The sequence below is a fragment of the Gallus gallus genome, chromosome 4, assembly GCF_016699485.2.
Source record: "Gallus gallus isolate bGalGal1 chromosome 4, bGalGal1.mat.broiler.GRCg7b, whole genome shotgun sequence".
Lineage (NCBI taxonomy): Eukaryota > Metazoa > Chordata > Aves > Galliformes > Phasianidae > Gallus > Gallus gallus.
This window is the reverse complement of record NC_052535.1, coordinates 137,598-160,242: the sequence shown is the minus strand read 5'-3', so window position 1 is coordinate 160,242 and position 22,645 is coordinate 137,598. Positions and strand designations below refer to the sequence as shown.

The 22,645-nt window shown below is 43.5% G+C and overlaps 3 protein-coding genes across 5 annotated transcripts in view; 1 reads left to right on the top strand and 2 right to left on the bottom strand.

Annotated features, from left to right (window-relative positions):
- The window catches only part of ARHGAP20B (Rho GTPase activating protein 20B), a 30,319-nt gene extending 26,315 nt beyond the window's left edge, over positions 1-4,004 (top strand). For all 3 annotated transcript variants that reach the window (XM_420168.8, XM_025150523.3, XM_046940644.1), the window contains exon 15: positions 367-4,004. In XM_420168.8, the coding sequence (XP_420168.4) occupies positions 367-2,093 (1,727 nt within the window). In that variant the 3' untranslated portion in view covers positions 2,094-4,004. The remainder of the gene's footprint in view (positions 1-366) is intronic.
- A 97-nt stretch (positions 4,005-4,101) lies between these two features.
- On the bottom strand, positions 4,102-11,453 carry FDX1B (ferredoxin 1B). Its single transcript, XM_420169.8, has 4 exons — positions 10,905-11,453; positions 9,231-9,355; positions 8,563-8,692; positions 4,102-8,371 (listed from the first exon to the last, which is right to left on the bottom strand). The coding sequence occupies exons 1-4, from the start codon at positions 11,312-11,314 to the stop codon at positions 8,251-8,253; spliced, it is 786 nt and encodes a 261-aa protein (XP_420169.4). The 5' UTR covers positions 11,315-11,453; the 3' UTR covers positions 4,102-8,250.
- A 4,391-nt stretch (positions 11,454-15,844) lies between these two features.
- Positions 15,845-22,645, bottom strand: part of MSN (moesin) — a 39,858-nt gene continuing 33,057 nt past the window's right edge. Inside the window, exons 9-13 of the mRNA NM_001389367.2 lie at positions 22,150-22,280; positions 21,320-21,480; positions 20,732-20,824; positions 20,079-20,312; positions 15,845-19,051 (exon numbers count right to left, since the gene is read on the bottom strand). Coding sequence (NP_001376296.1) covers positions 18,887-19,051; positions 20,079-20,312; positions 20,732-20,824; positions 21,320-21,480; positions 22,150-22,280 — 784 coding nt within the window. The 3' untranslated portion in view covers positions 15,845-18,886. The remainder of the gene's footprint in view (positions 19,052-20,078; positions 20,313-20,731; positions 20,825-21,319; positions 21,481-22,149; positions 22,281-22,645) is intronic.

Here is a 22,645-nt window from a genome sequence, read left to right as displayed (position 1 = left end):
AAGGCAGCTGAATTCTCACAACTTAAATGCGCCCCTGAACGTGGGACTTTCTCTGTGGCTGATGTTCAACCTATTCCAGTCATTCCAAACAAAATGACTGAACAGGAAGAGATTAACTTTTCTGTTAACTGTACTATGAATGCAGGCTAGTGGTGAAAGCTTAGATTGTCAAGCTAGAAATATTTACTTTGTTCCCAGTCTTGGTCTAGTCCCTGGGGAAAAATAACAGATCATCTTTGCTTTCCTCTTTACAAAATGGAGTTGGTAGTATATATATATTTTTTTTTTTTTTTATGCCTTGGCTGTAAGGTACTGTATGTGTTTAGGAGACACAGACAATTGATTAATCTGTGTTTTCTACTCTAGGCATGGCTCAGAATGATGACTCCTCTGATGAGCTGGAATTCTCTGCTTATGACTTGGAAAGACCAAAGCATCGCCTGATACCTAAAACAGATGACATTTTTGAACCACCCAGCGGCTTGTTACTTGATGAGGAGCAAGAAGACTGGGACTTGTTCAGTGAGATCACAGCCTGCTACCAAAGCAAAACGCAGAAGAATGCCAGTGCAGACAGCTATGACCTCCTCGAAGAGGAGGGTTCCTTCTGCTCCATTGGCTCAATATGCTCACTTAGCCCAGCCAGAGACCGGTGCTCATCAGAGCCCAGTGTCTGCCTTAGCTCCCAGCTTCCTGCTCAGAGCCATGAGCCAGTGGCTCGCCAGTCTAGCTGTGATGCCACCATCATGCGCAGTCATACAGACTACATCCACAGGCTCAAGCAACTGCAGGTGGAGAGCCAGAAGTTGATTGATGAAGGCCTTAGCACTGGGGCTAATAAAGCCAGGCAGAATTTGTGGCAGTCACCTCAGACCAGCTCTAGGGTGAAGAAGCTCAGCTTTCAGAAATCCAACCTGTCCAACACATCCAGTTTCTCTAGCCTGTCCTCCACCACATCCCCATCTGCATCCTCACTTAGCTCCCTAGACAGTGCTTTCTCGTACTGCTCGGAGTCATCAGCTGTTAGTCCCACAGATGTCTCTTCCCTTTCATTAATGTTTGGCACATCTGCCAGGCTTCATGCTGTGTCTCCCAGGATTGCCAAGAAGACCCCAAAAGAGCGGCACAAGTCCGTCACCTCTCCTGTGCCTTTACAGCCATGTGACCTAGACAGTTGCTGTGACTATGAACCCAAGACTGTAGAGAGCAGACATTGTTCTGAGGAGAGAAAAAGTTTTCCTTCTGTCAGCAGAGCTGTAGCGGGAAGCCCACTAACCAACACTGACTGGGAAACAGAGGAGAGGCAGCTGGAATTTGCGGGGGTGCCTGATCCGAAGCTCCAAAGCCTGGATTATCCCAAGGAGCTAGAACAAAATCCTGAGCCTTCACTTGATGGCCCAGCCAGCAAGAAATTCCTGCAGATCAACCAGCAGCAACAAAAGGAGAAGGTAGTGAAGCACATTGAAATCAGAAGCGTTGATACCTGCTCTCCAAGCCAGGAAAGCCTGAAGCGCACCAAGATAACTTTTTACATGGCCCCAAATAAAGAATATTCTTGGGGATCACCAGTGGAAGAGGAGAGGTCCTTGGCAAACACCAGCAGCAATCACTCACCCAGCAGCCACAATGAGCAAAGCACATCTAAGGGCTTGCAGACTGTGAGAGTCCATATCCCCCAGACAGTGTTTTATGGGCAGAATACCCCCCTTGTTCTGCAGTCTGCCTCCAGGCAGCTCCACTATGAACCAACAATACTGTCCTCACAAGCAGGGCACAGAGAGAGCCTCCAAAGTGCCTCCACTCCTAAGAAGCTGGAGAACAAGCCAGTGGGGGTGGCACAGGTGCCAAGCCAGAGCAAGGGTTTCAACACATTCAGTCACACCATCCATATCATCCTCCCTGCTTCCATTCGAAGCACTGTCAGGGAATATTTCAAATGCAATGAAACCAAGACCTGTCCCATGGCTGAGGCAGAAGCAGTGGAGAATGAACTTCTGCGGAGCAGGATGGAGTGGCTCAGGAGTCAGCCACTGGCAGAAATTGCTGCTGAGGAATGTGATGCAGTGGCATTTGCAGAAGAGACGTTTGTCTAGGGAGATGGTTGTGGAAGAACTGAATTATTTTTTTGTCTGTGTATGTGCAGCAGAAAATCAAGGTGTGAAGAATCTAGCAGGCTGCATTGAGCAGTAAGTGTAAAGTGACGCTAATGTGTATGTGAAGTTGGGGTTTGCAGTTCATTTTGGTTTGGGTGTGAATGTTGTTCTTATTCTTTTTTTGTTACATTCTTTTTCTACTTGAGATACTTCACCAACTAGGTGTCACGGGGTCTGGATGTCACCAGACTGCCCCTGGAGTTGCTGACCTTGGCAGAGTCTGACTCCGTTTCTTTCTGAAGCAGAAAAGGAGAAACTGCTTTCTTTTCTTCAGCCATTGCTGTGTTCAGATGACTGGAGAGCTGAGGCAGCAAATACTCCAGCAGAATTGATTAAAATTTTAAGCTTGCATGAAATTCTCCACTATTCCCTGTTCATCACCACCATTCATCCAAAAGAAGATTCTTCACCTCCACCCCAGAAATCACTACTTCTCTCTGCTTATCTTCCTGTTGTCCCTCAGGGGTAGAACTCTGTGTTCATTTCTACTTAATGTTGGAGTCCAGAAAGACCAAACAGAGCCCAAAGCCCAGCTTTCACTGGCAGAAGGTATATATGTAACATCTTAACCCAAGGTTCTTTCATATTTTTTTTTTCCCAGTTAATTGTCCATTGATTTGTCATTATTTGACAGAGCCACCATTACTCTGAAGGACTGTAGTTCTGTCGCTTGAACAGAGCTATCACAGTTTAACATCTGTGGTGTCCTCTGGGAACAGCTGGGCCTTCCAGTCCTAGTAAGAGGTGACATCTTTTCTGCAACTGAGGGTGGACAGTTCAGAATGCCCTTTCCCGAGGCAGGGTGGATGGGGATTGTAATCAAATTCCTAGTTATACTGAAACGGGCCCAAGCAGCAGTTGGTTTTAGCATGAAGTCACAGTGTTGTGGAAGTAGCCAGGAAAGCTGTGAAGTGGGTGCTGCAGCAAAAGTCTCATGGGGCCAGGAAGCTGTCAGACAGTCTAACAAGCTGAGATTGTTCAGGCTTTAACAGCACTGCTAAAGTTGTGTCAGGGAAATGTATTCCCACTCATCAAAATACTCTGCCACACTTAATGTGTGGCAGAAGGCTGCTTGTACGGCACCACTTACAGCAGGCAGCTAGTGGGCTCTTACACCACCATCATGATGCCACTCTGGCCAATGCTTACAATAACTTTTGCCACAGTGGGACTCAGCTGGCAGCACCACAATCCTCTGAGTTCTAAAATAAGCAGAGAGCACTGCAGTAGGTGGATAGGATTTAAGAAAACAATGGGAAAATTCTCAAAGACAAAACGGCTCCGGATATGTTGCTCTCAGGGAGACACACTTTTCCTCAGCTAACAGTGAATGGGTAAAAGACAGAAGAAATACGTGAATCTTAGTGACAAGCGGTAGCCCTGCTGAAGTACCCTTTTGCAAGTTTTTGTGTGCACACCATCGCCATACTTGAGGATCGCCTGATGCTCACTGCTATTCAGCCTTTGCAGAGAGGGCAAGACACATCTGTAAATGACCAAGTAAGAATTTTGCAAGTGCTGATCAATATCTGTGCCTGGGATCTGGTCCAGCACTCTGAATTCACACACTGTGGTTCCCATGGGGATGGAGGGAAGCCCAGAGTCCACATCACAAGATGTACAGAAAATGTTTTGTTGTGTGCAAAGTGTTCAACTCTCAGGTGTGTTCTCTGTCCTGTCTCACCATTGTGGGTCTTGTATGATGAACGGTGTAGATAGTTCTAAGGCAAACCACCTTCTATCATTTTCCTCACACAGACACTAAAGATGCACAGTATTGGTTTTCTTTTTTCCCCAGACCTATGGTTGTAACTATTTGAATAAAAGAGGCACAGGTTTGTTTGCAATGTAGTGATCGCCTTTTATTCCCCTTGCTCCTACTTTCCTGTCCTTTCTGTGCTTGTGTAGTTGTGCTTGCAAAAGACTGAAACATGCTGTGAGGCACATGCTTCCCCCCCAAGACCTGCAAGGGTGGCCTGTGCTGATAAGGAACCCTCTGCCATCTCTATTTCTCTGTAACCATCATTATTTGAGTTTCTCTCTCAGGGAAACGAGCCCAAACAGCATCAAACAGAAGGCATAGATAACATTACTGCTGTTTTAACAAAGTGTCAAACTATCCCTGCTGATGGCCCCTACCTGGAGATGTGGAAGTTTCTGTTACTGCTGTCCAGGTCTGCATATGACAGGCAAACTGAATCTGCACAGGTTTTTCAGGAACTGCTATACAATGAGTAGGTTCAATCATCACTCTTATCTGTGTCTTTTCAGGAAGGTGAAATAGCACTAAATATTATGAGGGAGTTATCTGTACTTGGATGGGAGATCTGTGCTCCAAACAAGCTGACAGCTTGTAGACTGGCTCTGTGGATGAGCTGGTTTTGATTCAGACAAGGAGGACCTGACCCAAGTGCCAAGAAAGAGCTCTCAAGTTGTGTAACCTAAAAGAATTATGAACAAGTTAAAAGATTTGTTTATAGAAACACGGAGGGGAGGGGCAAAACAAATTTTCCTCCTCTCATCTGAGGCTGCCTAATATGGGCACATTTCTCTGGACAGTTTCTCTACCCCCATGTTTACTGACTTTTTTTTTTTTTAAACAAAGGGAAATTATTAATAAACTAAATTTGACAAAGTTAGTCAGAACAGATAAGAGAAACCACTGATCCCTGTGGGAGCACAGGGCTGCATTGCAGAGGCAGTGCTGCAATAGCAGTCTGATGATGCACACATAGTATCCAAGGAGGTTTGCATTATAGCTTTAGGAAAGCTACACGTTAAATAAAACAGTTACTTTGGCACTAAGAAAATGTGCATCTTGGTCAGAAAGATTTTTGCCCAGGCTCCTGCTCCTATGGTTCATCATACTGTTTTTTAGCCTTGTGCTAGATGGGCTTCAGTTACGTACTGGGGAAATAATTACCAGTGTGATAAGTACAATTCATTCCAACAAGGCCTTTTGGTAGCCAACACTGTTTTCATATTCAACATTGTTAACTTTTATTTTTTTTATATTTATTCAGATTACATGCAGTAGCTGACAGTTAGGCATGCTGTGAAAGCTGGAACACTCATTTTCCATGAGTCCAGGCACTCGAGCAGGACTGGCATTTTAGCTTTGTGGATATGAAGATGCTCCCCTCATTTTTGCAACTAATCCTACACCTGCTGAGATAGCAGAAGCTTTCCCTTTACTTCCAGGCCAACAAAATACACATAGCAAATTAGCCATAGAATTCCTAGGGATGGAAGATTGAGAAAGCCCCTGAGAAAAATGCTCAAAACAAATGATACCAAATACACATTGTTTTGACCCATAAAAGCAAAATTTTCCTTTAATGCACAGCTCTCAGGCATAGACACAGGGAAGGGAAACCTATTTTTCTGCTCACTTTGAGATTAAAAAATAAAGGGATTTAGTCCAAGTTGTCTTGACAACTCTGGGCCCTTCTGGACACCAGCACTCAGGCAGCTGTGTACTCCTGGTGCCATCTGGGAAGCAAGGAGCATTCTTGTTCCTGTTTCCACTATAGCTCAAGGCCAAGAAAGAGCAGCTCAGTTGCCTTGAGGAGACAATGACTCACACAATTCAGCCTCTTCTGATTTCTGCTTGGCATGTATAATTTTGTTCTCTTATCCTGTAGGCTGACAGAAACTGTGACGGAAGTGCCCATGGGCAGCTACAGTTGTTTATTTCAACCATCTTGATTTAATTTCTGACATATCTACAGTCAGGAAAGTCAGGTCTCCATCTGATACTCTGTGGCACCTTTAAGGGTCAGACTTGCCAAAGATTTTGCTACCTAAATTTCAAAGCAAACAGCTCACCCTCACCCCAGAAACATTTTCTTCAAAGAGCAACAGCACTGGAGAGGAATGTGAAAGCCAATACACAGCCCTTTCAAACCTACAGCTGTAGCCTCACTCACCATCCCAACAGTTCATGGCTTCACTCTGGCTATAAAGAAATGGCATTTTTCAGCAGCAAGCTGTGGTCCAGCTGCAGGCTCACAAACTGGAGTTGGCTGATGAGTACAACTGCAAAGCTCCAAACACTCCGCTTTTCAAAGGGGCAATGGCAGCATCAGGAGTGGGAAGACAAGAAGTGGTACAGTACCTGATGGCTTCACTGCTTTCGTTAAATCTCTTTTGCAGTCTATGGTAAATCACAAATAAATGTGCAGCACCTGAAATTTTTCCTAGTGCACGTCCCTTCTCTTTGTTTTCTGACATTCCATTTTGTATTGCATGATGGACCAGAGCAAAAATCAGAGTCTGAGGTGGGGGAGTTATGGGCTGAGTTGCTGTGAGCAACTCTGACCCTCAACCACGGTGAGATGAGCAGAGCCCGAAGAAGTATGGAGGTAGCACTGGAATTATCAGCTGTGAGCCGTCTCAGATAGAGCCATGCACCAGTCAGTGTAAGAGACCGAGTAAAGAAGAACAGAAATATGATGAAGTCGGTGAAATTCAGGTTTAAGCCGCAACCTCTTCCTTCCTACCTGCCCTGGGTTTCGTGAATTGCCGGTGTGCAAAGAGCTCCACCTGGTGTCTGAGCGAAGCCTCATCGTTACCATCCTTCGGCCCCTGGCGTTCAGATGCGGTCTGACAGTCGCATTTCACAACAGACTAAAAAGCTGTGGGACGGGCAAAGACTATGCTCTATTTTTTTCTGAACTGTTCCAGGTGGATCCCAGCTTGCGAATCCAGCACAAACACAGCACAGGGCCAGAGGGTAAGATAGGAAACCTCCAGAAGGAGGCAGAGTCATGAGGTTGTCCCAGACAAAATCATTTCATATACCTAAACACCTTTAAAGGATGTTTTCCACTCTGCACCAGGCTGCTTAAGCTTAGATTTTGCAGTTCTTTAGAATCTAAAGGAGGATTTGTATAGCCAAATGTGTCTGTCCTCCCTAGGTCTAATGAGAAATATTACCCCCTCTACAAAATTCATTTTTCACCTATCTAATTATAACACTATTACGTGATGGAAAGCACAGCAATATGAGCAGAGTGACAAAGTCTCTGGCTGCAGCAAATGATGACAAACTCAAAAGCAGCAGCAGTGGATGCAGAAACAAAGGAAGAAAACTCATTTACCTTTGGAAGGCCTCAGGTACACAGGGATCTCCAGCAAGATACCCTCAGCTCCGCTGCCAACCCTTAAATGAGGTCTGGGAAGGGGTGGATCCTGGCTCCATCCCTTCCATCACTCAGGTACATTGCATACACCTGAGCTCCCCTGGATTGGCCCTGCCTTTCCATCAGGTGCTCCATCACTGCTTTGGGTAAAGACTGAGCATTTTCACTACATCTGGTTACATGTCATAGATTCTCTACAACATTCGGATGGCAATATTTGATTGACATAGTTGCTCAAACACAAAGGGAAAAAAACAGTCACGTAAACTGGGACAGTAGGTTACTACATCTAAATTCCCCTTAGACTAATTCTAATGCAACCAGACTGATGTTACAAGGAAAGCACATTTACAGATCTAAAAGCCTGATTATTAGGATTTTATTTTATGTACACTGTAGTACATTAATGAGAAAATGTGATATTTGGAGAAATTAGCATATCATGGCACATAACAATTCAGTGACGTGCATTCAAATGTTTCTGCTAAGCAGACTAAGCTTGTCGATATCATCAAGCCAAGTAGCACAGTCTTGCATTTGGAACTGCTCTCTCTTCTCAAGCTTCCCAAATTGGGAAAAATCTGTTCTGCAGTTAAGTAACAGAACATCACAAAATTCCCAGTAGCTACATAGAAGAATGGTATCCTTGAATTTAGAAGGAGACGATGAGTTACACACAGCACAGATGTTTACTGCCACACATGCAGGGAATTGTAAAACCATGTCTTTTCATCCAGTTGTGCTCATGAGATGCACTTAAGCACTTATTTAAAACTTGCATTGAAAATCCTAGCATTTAGCTTTTTTTAAATAAGAGATTTGCTTAACAGTCATATATACTAAATCAGACTTGTACTGTTTACTGTAAACCAGCTGCAGAGTACTGCTGTTAACATAAAGCAAGATGTCCCGCCACACCTAAAGGAAGCAAGCTGTGCAAGAGCTGCTTCTGGTTACTGTTTGCTTTGCTTTCCAACCTCCAGCTGACTCCTAATGTCTGATACTTCCACAGGGACCCGCACCGTCAGACCATCCATCAACTTCTTAATGCGCACCTGGCATCCGAGGCGAGATCTGAGAAGAAAATATTAACTGAGGTTCATTTGTTTCCACAGTAAAAGAAAAAAGTCCCGGCTCGCATTGGAAAATTTGATTCAGGATGAGTTTTCACAGGAGTAAAAGACACAACAGAAAACATCTCTAAAGGCACAATCGCAGTACAGAATAAGGTTTGAGCATCTATTGCTGCCAGCAGGTATACTTACGTCTCAGTGAGTCCATATGCCAAGTCCAGCATGTCCATCTCTTCATCTGAGATGGCATCCAGCTTTTGAAAGACATCTTTCTCAAAGATGAGGTGACAGGTGGAGCAGGCCAGTGTCCCTTCACAGGCACCTGGTGGAGAAGTGAAGGAGTGACAGCAAATCAGAAAAAAACATGGGGGTAAGGGGAGATGATCTCTGGAAACAGTGGGAGGAAAGGTCCTTTAACGCATCTAGAGCATGTCGAAAGAGACACCAGAAGACACAACAGATGAAGATAGACTTCAGCCTGTCTCTGCTCTGGGAGGATCACGGTTTTCAAATTCATACTTTAACTCCAACCAACCAACCAACCACAGTGCCACTGGAGTTCCAGTGGCAGCAGTGTGGGTCAGTGTGGTAAGCCAGCCCAGCGAGCAGCTGTTGGGAAGAGAACCTTGCCAGTGAGCATATGCAAATTGGGACCCCAGGTTTAAGCAATTCAAGGAAAGCTGACTGCATAGCTAAGTCCTGATGATTAAATTAGCAAGAGAGATGTATACATCCTCCCTATGTTCCATGTTCTCATCAGAGCACAGTACCGTGTGTGCAGCTGTGCTATTCCCAAGCACCCACTGGTCACAGTACAAACACAGAACACCTTAGAGTACATACCCATCTGCAACACCTACCAAATCCATCAATGGCCAAGTTTTGGTTGACTACAACTTCCAGGAGACTCTCCCCTTCTTTGGCCGTGGTTGTGAGTCGCTCTCCATCCCGATTTATAAAATGCACTGTCACTGGGTCTGCAGAGCTGTAGGAAAAGTTTGCAAAAATCAGAGTATCCCACCTTCTCCTGCATATCCTCTGCCAAAGCATTTTGGCTGAGTACTAGAGCCGTGGCACTAGACAAGGAGATGTGCATGCAAGCCCTGTTTCTTGAAAGATTACACTACACATACTAGAAGACATTCAGATTGTCAGTTCTCAGTGGGAATGCATGAATTAGAGCAGTTCAAATCTGAGCTGACCCAAAATAGTTCCCATTTTACCAAACTCCTCTCAGAATAAATGTTCAGCTGTGAGTGAATAAGTGCAGAGGCTCTGCACTGCCTCTGGTGTGCAGGTGCGTTTGTAGGCAAGGAAAGCATTAGTATGTTGTGGAGCCTGGGATATTAATCCCAAATGCAGTAATAACAAGAATTCCACAGGATCCAATAGTAATAAGCAATAAATAATGTTGTCATTCACACGTTGTTTCCCCCTCTCTTCCTAAGGGAATTACTTGTTGACCATTCCTTTTCTGCCCTTTATTCCTTCACAGAGTGCTTACTTCTGTAAACTCAATCACAGTGGGCTTTCTCATGATAAGACATGCTCAGCCCAATTTACAGAGCAACCATGCTGAGTAACCTCCTCAGTGTTGATGCAATCCTTGCTTAGGAAAAATAACTGGTTGTATTGACGGCCTGCAGGATTTAATCTAGTAGCATTAAGGACAAGGCCATCAGCATCAGTCAGCACTGACTTGTGGAAACTGCATCTACAAACAAGAGAGAAACAGCATGCGCTTTTTCTTCTCCAGATCTGGGCAACTTCTGACCAACATTCACAGCACAGTTCAACTCACAGACTCAACAACCATGACAAAATTTATATCCTAACCTAAGTAAGCAGTCTCAGCAAAACTCAGCATGTGACAATGCACTTGGAAGCCTGGCTGGACATATGTGATGTGGTCTTGTACAGCCTCTGGCACCTACAGCCACCACCTCAGCAGATGAGGATTTGATCTACATTCCTCACATCTCTGTCAGAAAAAACATTGCAGGAAGGCATGGCAGCTTGCAGTGGGGTTTCCAATTGCCTAGAGAGGTTATTTTACTTCCTAGGGTGGCAGACAACATCAGTTCCCCACTCTGCATTTACAGCAGCAGAAACAAGAAACGTGAGAGAATCTGCCATTCACAGAGAACCTCACTGATCAATCTCACCATCTGCACAGCAGGAATGCCCAACTCCCTGACCTGCCCTGCCTACCATCCCCATTCCTTAAAGGCCTCATGGTCCCTAATGGGACCTCAGTAGTGCACGAACTCCTGTGCCATGTTGCTATATTCATGCTTAGAATGCCTTCATGGCTCCAGAAGCTTCTGGAAACAAGGGAGTAGTACCTCTCACAGATCCACTCCCTGAACAATCTTCATCCCATATCAGCATCTACTTAACCTCATCTACCACTCCCTTACAGATCATATTTTACACCAGCTCCCTTTTGGGGGGGCCAAGGTAGAGTTCAATGCATTTCCCTTCTGAAAAGATACTTCCTAATGCAGTGATGCATGGGTAAGGATTTTACTCACCTTGATTCCCCAGAAGCACACTGGAGCTTGCATGTGGAGCTGAAGCCTCTTCTTGACACCTGCTTTGATCGTATGCAATTCTGCTCTGTCACCTTGCAGAAATAAACAAAGTGAGTTTTACTCACTTTCAGTCCACTTAACAAGGGTCGCACGAGCCCCGAGATGCCTTGAGCTATCATGCTACTGAGGTCTTGCTTTGTGTCTCCTGGAGTGTCTTTTGTTGCAAGGCAAGCTGGAGTAAGAGTTATAAATATGGTTGAGAGGAGAAAAAAAAAGAAGAGAGAAAAGTTAGGACAGCCTCCCTGGGGAGGGAGGGAGGGACTCTGCTTCAATCTTGTTGCTTTCCAGCCCACTTGTGGTTGTATCAGGGCACTCACAGGTACTGAGCAAAGTATTGTAACGAGCATCATTTCCTCATACCAGTCCCCAAGGAAGACTCATCTTGTTTTGCCTTCCAGACTTTCGATGTAGGAGCTAGCCCTAAATCCAGATTTTAGGAGCAGTGTTCAGTGCGGTGTCTAATCACATAAGGGGGCAGGGAGAGAGTCACCAGCTGAGTATTTGAAGAGTAGAGTGATGGGAACACGGAAGGCCTGGATGATGGTGCCTTGTGAAGACAGGTGGGGGAGCATCAGTTCTTACACAAACAGGGTGAGAGGTAGACTTAGACATCCTCCTGACATGGACACCATCTGGCTACATCATTGCCTTCCCTAATACTGCAGGCTCCCAGCTGTAGAATGTGAATATTCATTCACACAATTCCTAGGATAGGCACGAAAAGCAGCCATGGTTCTTTCACTTGTTAAATTCTCTGTTGAAAAGTGCCACAAAGGCAGAGATAGGTACTACATTTCACATTAACTGATATTTCATGCTAGTGAAACTTCTGAAGAAGAAACATCCAGTTTGTTTCCTGAAATACTGACATCACTTCAGTGTTGCTCTGTTCCAGGGTAAACCACTTTGCCTGAGAAACAGAACACTGCAGAGGGGACAGCTTCAGTTTTTGGGTTGATTTTTTTTTTTTTTTTTTTTTTTTTTGTGGGGTGTGAGAACAGCTCTCATCTCAGGATCCTGAATTGTCCCTGATGTCCAATTAACAGTTCACCATTCGTTAGGATGCTTGATTTAATCTAGTTTTTTTTTTTTTTAATAAAGTAATATAATCTGAACTTTTGAAATCTGACCCTTTAATCACTCCATAAAGGAGAAAAAAAAGCATAAGATTGAGAATTGGCTGGAAAATGTTCCTCTCTGCATGTACACACACCCTGTCCCAAATCCTGCCTTCACTTCTCAGGCACCATCAAGAGATGCAGCAGGCAACACGGTGATCCAAACAAACAAACCACAAGGCATCTTATCTCTCCAGCAAACCTTGAAACAAGAGATAAACTAGATGTATGTGCAGCAGTTTTCACACCAAGGACATTCATGTGTTTGCCTGGCACTGACCTCTCTCCTTGCCAGGAACTCAGAGCACAGCAAGTGGCAGGTCAATGCCACCAGATGGGAGAGAGGAGAGTACAGAGGGGGAAGCCAGGTCTGAGATCATCACATCCAATCCTGCAGAGAGGCAAGCAGCAGTTTTCTCGTGAAAACAGAAACAGCCATGCTAGGGTGGGTTGGAACCACATCCTATACTGGGTTTAGATATCCTTTGCTAAGGTCATTGTAACAGAGAGGAAAAAGCCTGTTGGTGTTGCTTTTTTTAATTTTATTTTTTATTCCCTTACTCCTTTCTTCCAATTCTATCTAGCAACATGCCTAGAAGTAAATCCAGAATTTCCAGAGCAAAACTTAGTTCACTTAGTCCAGGATACAAATAGAAAGCTGTTCAAATAACTGCCTATCCCACAGAAAGAGAAAACAAAAAAGAAAGGAAATTAAAAAACAGCACACACACAAAAAAAAAGCCCCTTCAAAATATTGCTTTGGAAGTCAGCACACCATGGGAATGACAGGCATAGCTGAAGTGAATCTTTAACTCTTTCACAGAAATTTGGTAAAAGTCAAGTTTCCACCAGCAAACACACATGCACATGCCTCTTCTTGCTCGCCAGCAGGTCAGACTGCCATCAATGCAGTGGCTGTGCTGACATGTCTGGTAACATCTTAGCACACACTGGGAAGGATGAGATTTTCTTGCCTGAAAGACATCACCCAGTTTTCTCTGCACTACACAAAGGACAATTTCCTTTCCTCCCAGTCTAGGGACCCTCACAAAAAGTTTCCAAAGTATCTGTGAGGTGCCATTATCCCCCTCATCCCTGACTGTTGCATAAGTAAACAGACTGATATCAGCACAGCACTGGTCCAACAAGACATCATGCAATAGTGTTGCAGCCCTCCAGTTCTTGCTCTGAACTTTCTCTAGATGTTCAGCAACCTCCTTAGAATTGCTGAAAACAAACAGACCAAGGGACAAGTTCTCACCACTGAAAGAAAGAGGGCAACAACGCTATCATCAGAGATGAGCTAACACTGGAACAGGGAAGCAAAATGAATTCTTAACAGTGCTCCTTGGCAACAGCCACCTCTGGCAGTGCAGCAGCTGCCTGGCGGGGTGAAGGCCACTGCGAGTTACAGTGCCCTGGCAAGGCCTTTATTTGCAGCTACAGTTGCTTCTCCTTTTAGTCAGTAAAGGATGCTTCAGAGATGAATGGGAGGGCACTATGGCTGCATGCGGAGTACAGACAAGCTTCTCCGTAACCTTCCAAGTCAAGAGCAGGATATTCCACATTCCCTTGACCTTTCAGTCACTCTAGATTGGATAGCAACCCTGTCTTGTGTTTCTTCAAAAGAGCACGGAGGCAGTAACAATGACAGGGACTTGTAATTTTCCAAATAGCTCTGCACCCTAGAAAGCTGTAAGAGTGGTATTAACACTTACTTAGAGCAAGTGCCTTCTCAAAAGATGCTCCTGGAAGGAACTCCCAAAACTCCTTTTTTCAGACTCATGTTATTCTTTCCTTTCTCCTCCTTGTTCTGTTCTCTGTTCTTTGCAACAGCTTCATCCTGCTATTTGAGAATATCAATCCTAAAATTACTAGTAACTTTGATGGAGCTATCACATAGAACCGGGTGTGCATCCAGGCATTGCTTTGTAGCAGTGAACTGCATCGTTGTCCACAAGCTGCAGACCTGCAAGACAAAAGCTAGCCTTAGCCTAACTCTGAATGCACTGCAGCCCAGATTCTTCTCTTAGAGATGAGCTGATCTTCCTGCAAGGGAAACATTTGATGTCACACATGGAGTCAACTTGCGTATGGCTATGCAGCAGTTCTGTGTTGACATCGGTCACAGATGAGTTACTGTTCCCTGCCAGTTACCACTTGCTCTGATTATACAGTGGTATAAATTAATTACACTGCATGCTCAGGACTGAGTTATACATAGCTGAGAAGCTGAACTCCACAGAACAGTCACACTGAATGGCACAGAGAAAACTAGTTGTACCTGTTATTTTGTGCTTCCTCAGTAGGAGATATTTTGACTTCATGATTTTCAAGCATAGACAGTTGTGTGGCAATTGCTTAACATATTGCACTATTGAGCACTGCAAGATGTTGGAACACAGCTAATAGATGCATGTTCTCAATGAAGAGTCACTATAGCAAGATGCATGAAGTCTGAAGCCAGATTACAAGTAACAGCTCCCCAGGTCAGCTGACATGAGAAACAAGGGAATAAATTCAGTTTAGTATCCTAGGCTGCCTGGTAGTTCCACAGTTAAAGATAGACTAGGAGAATCATAGAATCACAGACCATCCTTTGAAGTGAACCATAGGGATCACTGAGTCCAAGCCCTGCCTCCACCCAAAATTCAAACCCTGTATCTGAAAGCAGTGTCTGGATGCTCCTTGAGCTCTGGCAGCTTGGAACCATGAACTCTGACCTGCGGAGCCTGTTCTGTGCCTGAATACCCTCAGGTAAAGAACCCTTTCCTAATACCTAACTCTGATGCAGATTCACGCCATTTTGAAGTCTCCAGACCCTTCAGAAATGTAAGAGTAAGTCAGAAGGTATTGCCCATCTAGAAGCAACTGCAGTAAATGAAGCAAATGCAGTAAATCTCCCCATTTGTGAGAGCTGCATACACAGATCAGCATGCTTTCTCTTGAAGAATGCACTACAGTAGTGTCCAAGTTCATCTAGTTCATCTAATTCTAGTTCTAGACATCACAGTTCATCTAGTCGTGTGTTCAGGTTTATTTGAATCCCGGATGGAATGAGGAAGACTGTCCTATAAAAACTGTATCCATGCCAAACCCAATACGGGTTTCAGAAGTTTCCATTTCTCCACACTACACGTTTTGTTACAGACAAGCTCAAGTTCCTCCTACAACAGCAAATCTGAGTACCAACAAGTTTTGATGAGATCTCTGCCTTATTTTACAGTGCAGCAAGCAGGAGCCAGAGGTTATGCAAAGACCTTCTTAACAACCACATGGAAAGCAGACAAAAACTAGGATCAAACAGTTCATTAGCAGAAAGTTGGCAGTGGCCATACTTCTCCATCATTGGGCCCTATCTTGCAGCCTCAGGAAACACAAATAGAAAGAAAGCCAGGGCAAAGTAGCTGTGAAGCAAATGAGGTTGAAATCAATGGTACAGGGCCAGACTCAGACAGACCCAGCAGCAAGTCTGAGACATGCAACAAGTTACCCTCTTACAAACTCACCTTTGGCTAGATTCCTGGAGGACCTGGGCACAGCCCTATACACCAGGTATTCCGTTGGCAACTTCCTGAAATAGTTTTTCCTCCTCCTCTTGCTGGGGAAGTTTACAAGTTACACATGACACAAATTTACCCTCCATAAAATTAAAACTTACACTCAGGCTGACCTTCAAGGGACCACATGTCAGACGTCTAACTGGGAAGTACACTGCTAGACTCAAAGCAAGTTTTAAGCAATCATCCAGACACCATCTGCTGAATTTCTCTAAACTTTATTGGCACTATAGGAAGAACAGGGTATGGATTTTAACAACTCCTCCAAACAGGAAAAAAAAATGCCTTAATATCAAGGGTATCTTTGCAGATAACCACATGGATCCATGAATTACTCCATAACCCTAAGAAAATGTGTTTTATTATAATCCAGTAAAAAGGCTGGTCAAAAAAAAAAATAATTTACAGCGACAACAACAACAACAAAAAAAAAGAGAGAGAGAGAGAGAGATAAATCAAGCCAGGCAAACATTTGATAAGGTATTTCTTCTCCCCTCCCTCCACCCCCCATGAGAAGTAAGTATCCATTTAAATTGGGACTTGGAAAGGAAGAAAAACAAATCTAAAAAATAAAAATTAAAAAACATGCCTACAAATCTCACTGTAATACTGAAAGCTTCTTACATTAGTTTTCTTGCAAAATATCATTTCTTTATAATACAGTATACATTTCCAAGGGAAGGGGACCATAAACACATCCTCCATCCCATGACTAATATTTTCTAATTGTGCATAGCTAGAAGTATTGAAATCAAATATCATTAGATACCACTGGAATATAATACTGCTTAAGAAGGCGGCATAGCTGAAACAACCACAAAGAGTGAGGTCAAGTCACTGGCACAGGCCGTTCTATTCCTACATTGAACCATCTGGAACTAGAACGATTTAGGAAAAAAACAGAGCTTACAAACAAGATATGCCAGCACTGTAACATGAGTCCAGCAATGTTGTGTGACACATTAAAGCAGAAAGATCCACTGTTTTATTATTTGAACACGTATTTCAGGCACTATATATCAGATTGTTAGGAAACTGTTTTAATGTAATAAGGGCTTTATTTCCCTGCAAACGCACCAATAGTTGCCACAGACAGAGCAGAAGTGCTGAGAACCAGCTTTAAAGCACCAGAAGAGAAGTGTAATGGTTGTCTGCTCCACCAGTAATGAGACTCATAGTCAGTGCCAATAACCCTTCAGTACAGAAATATGCAAATCAATTCTGACAAGTTTAACTGCGATCTTTCATTTGTGACTTTCAGAGCACTGGAGCATGTTTTTGGTCAGCCAAAAGCTTCCTGCGTTCCCATGTTCTGTCCAGGAGGGTAAAGGGGGCTCCATACAACTAATCTGGATGTTTGTAAGTAACACACTAAACTTCTAACCATGGTTTGGTTGATTGGCATTTGCATGGATTTACTCACAGACTTGTATCACCTCCAAAAATAATACAACACTGGTGAAGTTGTTTCTAGCAGCCCAAGGAATTGTTGAGGAAATACTGCAGCTTGTTAACACTGATGTGGACATTTCTTTTTTGGCACACTCCTCCTTTGCTTATAATAATAGGAGCTGAAAACACTTCAGCATTCAGATGTGAATCACCATGAGCAGTGATACCATACAGGCAAAGAGGGCATCCACAAAATTCAGAAAGATCTAGAATCACATTAGGCAAGAAAATAAATCATAGGCTAGCCCAATGACTACCTGTAAGAACAAGCTATTCCAAAGAGGGCAAAGCAAATGAGGACACCACTGTAGAGGGAATCCACTGTTAAGAGGCCTCTTCTAAAGGTCTACATTTCCTTCTGTGAAAGATCAAGGCAAAAATCCAATTCAACCCTGAGCATACATGGTTGTTCCCTCCCTAGAAAGGAGGAGGAGAACTCTGGGTAGCTGCAGCATGAGTAGGAATGGATAGGAAGTGATTACAACCATTGACACAGAACAAGTCTCCCCACAACTACCAGTGTCCTGCTTCTAAGAGATAGAACCCTCTGAACTAGAAACTACAAAGGGGCAAAGCATCCTTCTGGAGAAAAACAAACATTCAAGCCAGGAATCTGGCAAAATGCTAGTGAAGATTAAGGCAACAAGTGGACAAACCTCATGATCCTCTCCCCTCAAATGCTGCTGGAAGCCAGGAAGACACAGCTGCAGTTTTGTTTCTACATGACCCAGATACAAAATAGTTTTGGCCCTCTGCTGTTTATCACTTTTGAATGCATCTGTTTTAAACAAAGGCATCTGAGCTACAGTAGATCTATACAGTCATAAGGCACCAATGACTACATGCTAAAAAGGCCTCATGGAAAAAACTGAAATCACCCCACCTGACTAGAAACGTACTGGTTCAGCAAAAGAAATACAGTTACAGAGTTTTCAGTTGTTTACTTTTCTGCTTATCCCTTTCCATTTTCAGTGGTGACCTCAAAATGAAAGGCAGTGTTCTTTAGCTATCTCTGCCTCACTGGTTACATTCAAGTCAGACAAAATGACAGCAAACAAAGCCATTTACCCAGAGGAAAACTTATTCTGGAAAGCCTGGGAGTCAAGGCTCCAATACATCCCACAACAGTGAAAATATTTCAAAGGCCTCCTTGTGATTAGGAAATTTCATGTTTCATCTTTAAACAGTAAAAGGTAACACCAGCAGGAATGCCACAGATTGTTTGGTCTGCTTACATTTAAAGGACAAAAGCTTTGGTCTTTTAGAAAGAAAGTCCACATTCTACCTCCAACCCTTCCTTCTTCCCAAAACTCCAGGTTCTCCATCTCAACTACATGATTCAGACACTTAATGATGTCAGAAATTTAGATCCTGGTCTCAAAGCTTAATACTGAAGCTTGTGTAAGTTAGTAGGAAGGCACAATGTCAAACTGTTAGCACTTTATATAGTTCAGTGAAAGTATCTGCTGGCCTCCCTATACTCAATGGGAGAGGACAGCTACACAGCCATTTCAGTAAGCAAAACAAACTAAATGCAGTAAGACTTTACCCAAAGTCACAGAATTTCAGATTTGCCCTAATACAAGTTTGCTTTCCCAAGCCACCCCAGGAATATGCAAGTGTCGTTCTTTCTTCTGTTGCCGAACTCCAGCATTTACCAAAATAACTCTATAAATAAGACCATGGTCGCTCTTCTGTAGTGGTTCCAGCGCAGCACGATTACGAGTGAGTGATGGGAGAGGATGAGAAAGAAGGGAGAAGGGACTGCAGGGCAGCAAATGCAGGGGAGAGTTTACATGGACTCAAACTCATCAATGCGCTGCTTGGTGTTGCCCTGCCGAATCTGACGGAGGGTCTTGTACTTGTCTCGGCCCAGCCGCATGTTCTCAGCATGGATCATATCATTGGCTGTCTTCTTGGTTTCATCCCGAGCGTTTGCCAACTCTGAGGAAAGAGCCTAGTGAAGGGGATGAAGACAGCAATAGGTTAGCCAAGCCAGATCCTCAATGCAAGACAAGGAGGTTCCTTGTTAATTCTCCTACACAGAAAACAGATAAGCTCAACTGTATACTGTCTCAGGCAACCTGCTTCAGCTGAGTCTCCTTGAGTAGAATAGTGAGACTAGATGATCAAGAGATCCCTTCCAACCTAAACAATTCTGTGGAATTTGCAAATATTTTTCCTCTATATTTGAAAATAGAAAATTTCAAGTGCTTCCACTTTACTTGTCTTTGTCTAGCACAGTAAGAAAGACGGTCACTAATTTACTCCAGAGAAAGGAGATAGTCCAGTGGAGAAATACCTAAAGAATTCAAGATTGCCTTGCAGAAACTGAGCAAATACTAGCCTTCTACCACAGAAGAAACATGCTGTGCATGGCAAAGGACACCTCTGTCACTCTACCTTGCAAAACAAGCCAAGTCTCTTCCAAGCTATGCAGCCAGCAGACTTTCAAAAAAAGACTACAAAAAACAAGCTATCACCACTTTCTAAGCATCAGTGCCAGGAGAGTGGAATTCCTTATGAGAACGAGGAGGTGGTGCAACATTGCTACTCCCATGCTGAGCTGTAGTCAGCATTTTGCAGTGCAATCCATTCAGACAAAACAGTTACAGCCAGTTGTAAGATAAGAATTCAATCAGGCTCTCCAATTCATTTCAGCTGGACTCTGAACAGCTGTCAGGTGGCTGGCAAGACTCATACAAGCATACTATATCTCACAGATGCTGCTTCTTGGCATTGCTTGAAAAGACTTTGCTATTTCCAATGAAATAGAAATGAACTGGAGACAAGTTCTGCCCCTTTCCCTAATGGTAAGCAGCAATCCAATAAAGTCATGATCACCTTTCCCTCACCCACCAATCACTGCTCCTTTTTTTACCTTCCTTTTTAAGGAATAGCCGTAAAACCTCACAGTCACAATGATGACAAAAAGAATAAAAGCAATGCCTGTGCACATACACTCTTGGCTGCGAACTTCTTACCTTTAAGTGTTTCTGCACTCGTTCGTTTTTCTCTGCTTCAGTGGTACGCTGCTCCTCACTGCGGTCCTTGATGGTGGCCTCTGATCGAAGCTCAGCACTGGCTTCTGCTGCATTTTCATCCTGCTCATCATCATGCTCATTCTCAGCATGCATTGGCTCAGTGACATGAGGAGTGCTCATGGCAGTCTTCAACTCCTCTTTGGTCTTCTCTAGGTCCTCCTGCACCATTTGTGCCTGCAGTAAGACATACCACACTTAGTACAACTCAAGTGTGAGTAACTTCTTGCAGAAGTGCACAAAAGCACTACTTAAGAGCCCTACATCTCTTGCACACTGAAGTGTGTATGTTTCAAAGCTACTCAGCCACAATCACTCACAACATTTTCTGCTTTAAGGAATTGTTATATTTAAGGAATGGTTATAAATCGTGGAAAATGACCTATAGGACTAATCAATCAAACTATTTCAAGCTAGAGTTAGAATGTGGCACTCATTTTACAAAAAAAAAAAAAAGCAAAGCTGCATATTTGCAACAGCCTCAGCTTGCAGATACTTCGTCTAGTGCAGTAGTCCAGTGTAGTAGTTTAGGTCACAAAACAAGATGAAGATTAACTCTACAAAAATTACTGCTGCTAGTTCATATCCTGCTTTACCTTCTGCTGCCACTCCTGGGCCTCACTCTCTTTCTTCTGCCTGGCCAATTCCAGCTGCGTGATCCTAGCTGTGAGTTCTGCCATTTCAGCAGCCTGCAAAGGAAAGGCTTTTAGTGGGGACAGAACAGAAGTACTTGCTAAATGAAGCACTAGTCCAATTTCTGAATAAAAACAGTATCTCTAATGTCTTTCTTGTAAGGAGAAAGCCTATCTGTATACTTCAGTTCCACTGATATCTACATGATGCAAGGGGAAAAAAAGGGAAGGGTTTTGTTGATGGTTTTTTCCTCCTCCAAACAAAGCTACAGTACTCACATCTTTGAACCCAAGCCAAGAAAAGCAATTAATGAGTTCTACATGCTGTTCTCAGCATCAGAGACTATTGTAAGCAGAAAACCACAGTCTCAATCTACTGTACAAAGATACAAACACTCATATTTAGATATCAATTCATCCTCTTCAACGTTTAATCTTAAGAACTAAACTATACTTCTTCACCATATTCATAGCCTAGTTTGTTCTATGACCTTAGAAAGACCCCTAGAATGTCACTGTTTGCCCTACCAGATTTTCAGCTAACCCACTCACCAGCTGTTCCTGGGTCTTTTGTTGATCATGGGATGCTTTCAGCAGGGCCTCCTTTGCCTCTTCTGCTTCTCTACGTTCTTTAGCCAGTTTTTCTGCTTCTTCCTGAGCTCGTTTTCTCTCCTGTTCCAGCTCCATGGCTCTGCGGGTCTGTTCTTCCAGTTCTGAAGGAATGGCAGAGTACATTTGAAGAGAAATCAAGCAAAAAAGGTAGTAGAAGAGGAGGGTGCCCTTATCCCTACCTCCTGGATGAAAGCTTTCCTTTAGAGAGAATGGAAAGACTCAAGCAACTATGCCCTTTCCTCCCCTTTACATTGCAAATGGAGCTGGAAAGATGAAGAGCTAGACCTGTTGCAAGCCAGCAGATTACTTGCCCGATTGATCTGTGGGAAGTACCCATCTCAAAATGACATCCTTAAAGACAGAAAAGCAAGCTGCATTTTGATTGGGCACTGCATAGTAATGCTGGCCAAGCAACTAAATTGCAAAAGCCAGAGTACTGGCTAATGTTACCCTTGCTACACTTTCTGACTCTTTCCTCCACAGATGTCCTAAGATAAAGCTTTCAGGTGGCATGTGGACAACTGGAAGATACTCTAGCTGCCAGAGAGGTAGCTTGGCTGCCACCCACCTCTTTAATACAAGCCATGCTTCAGCGTCTGCAGAGTTACATTCAGCTTTAGAAGGCTAAACTAGGGCCCTAACACATTGGTTAACACACAATACTGGAATCTGAATGGATCAGAGATACTCCTAGCTTTACTATTTGAATCCTTCTCATTCAGACTACCCAGACTGTACATCTAATGGAATACTGGAATATTTCATATTACCTTGCTGAGCTTTTTTGGTTTGCTCCTCAATTTGCTTGAGTTTTTCCATCAGCTCCTCCTTCTCACGTTCAATCTTCTCCTTCTCTTTTTCTGCCAGTTCCCTCTTCTTCTTCTCATTCTCCAGCAGGGCTCTGACGATGGGAAAAGTCATAATGCAATTTATGATTAACAGCTACTCAGTCTGTAGTGCTTCCTGGTGAAACTATAAGCACACAAGAGAAGTGCACTAGATCATTCAGCTGATCATCTTTAATCCATGTGTGCTCCTTTTAAAGTGAAGTGAAGAAACAAAAACTCACTCTGCTGGCATTCACCTCACTGGAAGTTCATAATAGTAATGCTACTAACAGAAAGATCCTTATATTGAGATCCAGATTAGTCCTTTCAAATAGATGGGCACACATTTAATTCCAAGAGAGTGGTGGTGAACCACACCTGTGATGAATGCCACTTCCATAATCTCATTAGGCATACTGAAGCAGAAAGAAGTCTGCTC